The 3,833-nt window shown below is 36.9% G+C and overlaps 1 protein-coding gene across 1 annotated transcript; it reads right to left on the minus strand.

Annotated features, from left to right (window-relative positions):
* Positions 1–239: 239 nt before the first annotated feature.
* LOC103415878 (glycerophosphocholine acyltransferase 1-like) lies at positions 240–3,401 on the minus strand. The gene is made up of 8 exons (XM_008354157.4): positions 3,153–3,401; positions 2,923–3,042; positions 2,705–2,762; positions 2,504–2,604; positions 1,783–1,878; positions 1,602–1,695; positions 871–1,108; positions 240–784 (listed from the first exon to the last, which is right to left on the minus strand). Exons 1-8 carry the CDS (start codon positions 3,237–3,239, stop codon positions 421–423), a joined length of 1,158 nt encoding a protein of 385 aa, XP_008352379.3. The 5' UTR covers positions 3,240–3,401; the 3' UTR covers positions 240–420.
* Between the last annotated feature and the right edge of the window lie 432 nt (positions 3,402–3,833).

Consider the following 3,833-nt stretch of genomic DNA (forward strand, 5'->3'; position numbering starts at 1 on the left):
AAAGCCTTCTTCGCTAAGTTCTTTAAATTTTCTTTTGTTGAAGCTTTGTGAGTAGAGCATGTAGGTTGAGGTAGTGTTCCCTTAATAAAATGGAAAACCAAGAATCCAGCTCAATCTCCATTACCTTGTAATCATTGGAGGTAATTTGCCACTAAACCAATAAATTAGTAGAATTAGTGTCCTTAAAGGAAACGTATAATTAGAGGAACCACAAAGGAATGAACAGCAGAGAGGGTAAGTACGAGAGATAAATAGCTAGGGTTCTTGCTCGGAATTTGTACACAAACAAACAAATCATTCCCCATCTGTCTGCAAAACAAACATTAACCTTCTACAAATAAAAGCTAAGATCTATGAATACAAAAATTAACAAAACACGCGTAACTTTTCATGACACAAGTTTACAAATTACAAAGCCTACTAGTTCGGAGGACTTGGTGATGCCTCGACTGAATTGTGCGTCCTTTGATCATAATCCGATGGTTGATCTCCCCGAGTCTCTGTTGGCTGCACTTCCGATTTCTTCTTCTCCTTGAGAATCACTTGCCTCGGCATCACCTCCAGCAAGAAACTACCTCCGTTCCACACAGAAGCGGAAACCTTGAGAATTTGGAAGATAAAGTGCAGTTCATATGACAAGAAGATAGGGACCGTGAGTGCCATTGTTGCCACAGTAAATACGGCTTGGAGTAGAGTGTACATGAGCAAGCGATTCTGATCCCCAAGCAAACCGCTCAAGCGCCACCATACATTGTTTGCTTTCTGTGCCTTCTTTGAGAGCTCCCTGTTGAAAATGACGTCAGAATCGGGGAAAACGAAAGAGGAGATCCAAAATGCAAGGGATGATGAGGAGAGAGAGGTGGTAAAAACCTGTAAGAAGTCATGACTTCGGGATCTCTCAACAGCCTTTGCCGACGTAAAACATTGACAATGAGAAAATACAAAGCCTGCCAAAGGGTGTAAGCAAACAAGGGCACCCAAAAGAGCCATATCCAAAGGTAGGATTTGTTTTCTACATAAGGCCATGAAGCTCTGCGAGAAGTTCCTTCCGGATGCATCGCTGCAAAAGTTGCTGGATCCCACCATCGAATAGTGAAGAAAACTAACCCTGAAATGAACCTATTGTGTCATATTCACTACAGAGTACGCATGCAACAAAACTTTTAGGAGAAGCTCGGACATTTATTGTACTAAACTATGATTTGGAGGTTTGACTTGCAGGCCCTGACTGCCGAACTAAAATACGTACTTAACCATTCAAGGAGTTTACTACTATCTGTGCTAAAGACTATCGTTAAATACATTTACTACGTTGGCCACAACTAAGGCATGATCAACTAATCTGGTTGGATCTACATTTTTAAAATCTATTTGAGACCATATAATCGCCACAAAAAGCTCTCTGATCTTAGATATGTGCATTTCCGTGGACATGCTACAGCACAAGAGAACTGTTTTAGGCAATTTTTTACCTATAAGTTATAACAATTTGAAGCCATGGTATTAATTTTCCAACAAAAAAAAAAAGGATAACAATTTAATCATTACAAAATTGTCTCAAAGGTACTTCATAAGAACATATAAGGAAAGAATTGACTCACCGGGTAGAAGATGTATGAGGACACTAACAAGTTTGTCAAGAGAACTAAAAACCAAGCTACAACGCCAAACAATCAATGCCCATGCTAACGGCCCCTGGTTGCAAATTTGAATGAATCAACAATTGTACAAGTGAATAGTCACTTCATCACAAAGCAAAGTAACTAATGAGTTCTTGCTTACCTCAGCAAATGAGAAGCAAACCATGAAAAACTTTTCGTTCCTTGGATAAAGAAGCAGGTCAACCAAAAATATCGTGTTGGCATAGTAGCAAAAGTCCTAGAACATACAAACAAGTACATTACTTCCTCAGTTTTCATCATAATTAAACCAAAGAAAAGTAAAATGTACATAAGCGAAGGATGATAGGAGTATGACGATTTTCTACAAAATATTGAAAAAGTTCCACCAAGCCTTAAATTGTACGCATTAGGTTAGAAGCACCATAAAAATTCTTTCTACCATCTATTAGGACATGGAACTAGTGTAACACTAGACCACTATTTTTAATTTCAAACCAACAGTTGCTTCCTCTCTTATCTCCAAGTTTTTATGATGTATTTGTTCTTCTTTGTCAATGTAGGTAAGACAATAATAAAGAGAGAAGAACAAAATGAGTTAGAACTTAGAACACAACCAAAATTTTTGCCACTTAACTTTGTTATCTTGGAACCCCTATCAAGTCGAAATATGTATTGGAGATGGCAAAACCACCCCGCCCCTATGATTTAACTGTTTTACACGAATGGTTACCACTATCGTCCAATGTATACGACCAATACCCTGTTTATCCACATGCGGTAACAATTTACTAAAATACTTTAATTCACTACTAGAGGTCTAGATACATTAATTGAATAAACGGATGCATTTAAAGAAAACAAACAGAAATAGCAAAGCTTACCAAAAGGTAGTAATGCCATTTCTTGAACCGATAGTATATCCAACGAAGAGGAACAAAGATGAAATAGAACAAGCAATACACATATCGCGTATCTTGCGGTCCTGTTAAAAGAAAAAAAAATGTAAGAAACAAAAACACAACGTAATTGTTTTTCTCAAAACAGCAACTATTACAACCATTTGATCAATCAGGAAACCTTACTTGCTCCTAAGAGGAAGCAAAATCCACCGAAACTGAGAACCCCCACAAAATGCGTCACCTACAGCACGACAAAACCAACTTATATCATAAATTCCCTACACAAAAATTAACAAACCAAATCCATTAACTTCACAGAAAGACGCAAATATAATACATATTATTGAATCAAAATTCAATCACATGGAAATTGGTTCCACATAAAAATTGGAAGCCCTTACCTTGTTGATGAACTTTTCATGCTCCTCAGCTTGTTTGGCGATCTTCACAGCCTGCTTTGAGAGGATCTCTCTGGTCTGAACCGCTTGCTTCGACAAAATCTCTTTGGTCTGAGCAACTTTCTGGAAAACCAACCGTTCCCAAATCAACAAGGAAAAACTAAACACAACCCACAAATCAAAATTACGATTTCTGCAATAAAAAGCAAAAAAAGAATCGAATTTGGTCGTACCTTTGACCGATCTTTCAACCGTTGCCTCATTGCTTGGTGAAACGAATCCCCATTTGTTTCCTCCATAGGGTCGTCGCCGCTGGACATTTTTGCTTTTGAGAAACAGAGTTTTAGAGAGAGGGAGAGAGAGGGAGAGAGAGAGAGAGAGAGAGAAGGGGAGGGAAAGAAGGAAGGTGGTGCGCTTCAGAACAACACAAAAATCTGTTAGAACCTTTATTAATTGGAACGGTCTCTCTTCTTCCACACAACAAAAAAAAGTTCATACCTTTTTCTATGTTAAAAAACTTGGCCATTTCTAATTGTAAATTTGCATTTTTTCCCCTAGATTTTTTATTGCTAGTTATAAATTACGTGATGTTATTAACTTATAAATAAATAACAATAAAAGCGAGAAGAAGTCATTAAACAAGTTACAATGTGGAGTAATTCTAATGAGACGACTCGTTAAAAGGCTCTTTGGTGAAATGTCCTTTTAAACTTTTTTAGTTGCCAATCAGATATCGTGTAAAGGTAAGGATATTTGGTGAAATGTCATTTTTCTTGATTAAGATTCGCTCCGGATTTGATATTTTAAAGTTAGCATCGTTGGAATCATATTATTATTAGCTTATTATGAGGTTAAATTTACTTTTCTTTTTATGGTAGATAATATCGTTTATTAAAAAAAAAAAGTTAGTGGAT

The sequence above is a fragment of the Malus domestica genome, chromosome 15 (genome assembly GCF_042453785.1).
Source record: "Malus domestica chromosome 15, GDT2T_hap1".
NCBI classification, from domain to species: Eukaryota; Viridiplantae; Streptophyta; class Magnoliopsida; order Rosales; family Rosaceae; genus Malus; species Malus domestica.

Excerpts from the sequence above, each read along its gene's own strand:
- LOC103415878 (XM_008354157.4), bottom strand. The coding sequence starts at position 3,239 with ATGTCCAGCGGCGACGACCCTATGGAGGAAACAAATGGGGATTCGTTT. Across the intron at positions 3,043-3,152 it reads GGTTGAAAGATCGGTCAAAG|AAAGTTGCTCAGACCAAAGA; the intron begins GTACGACCAAAT and ends TTGGTTTTCCAG. Across the intron at positions 1,109-1,601 it reads CCTCATACATCTTCTACCCG|GGTTAGTTTTCTTCACTATT; the intron begins GTGAGTCAATTC and ends GGTTCATTTCAG.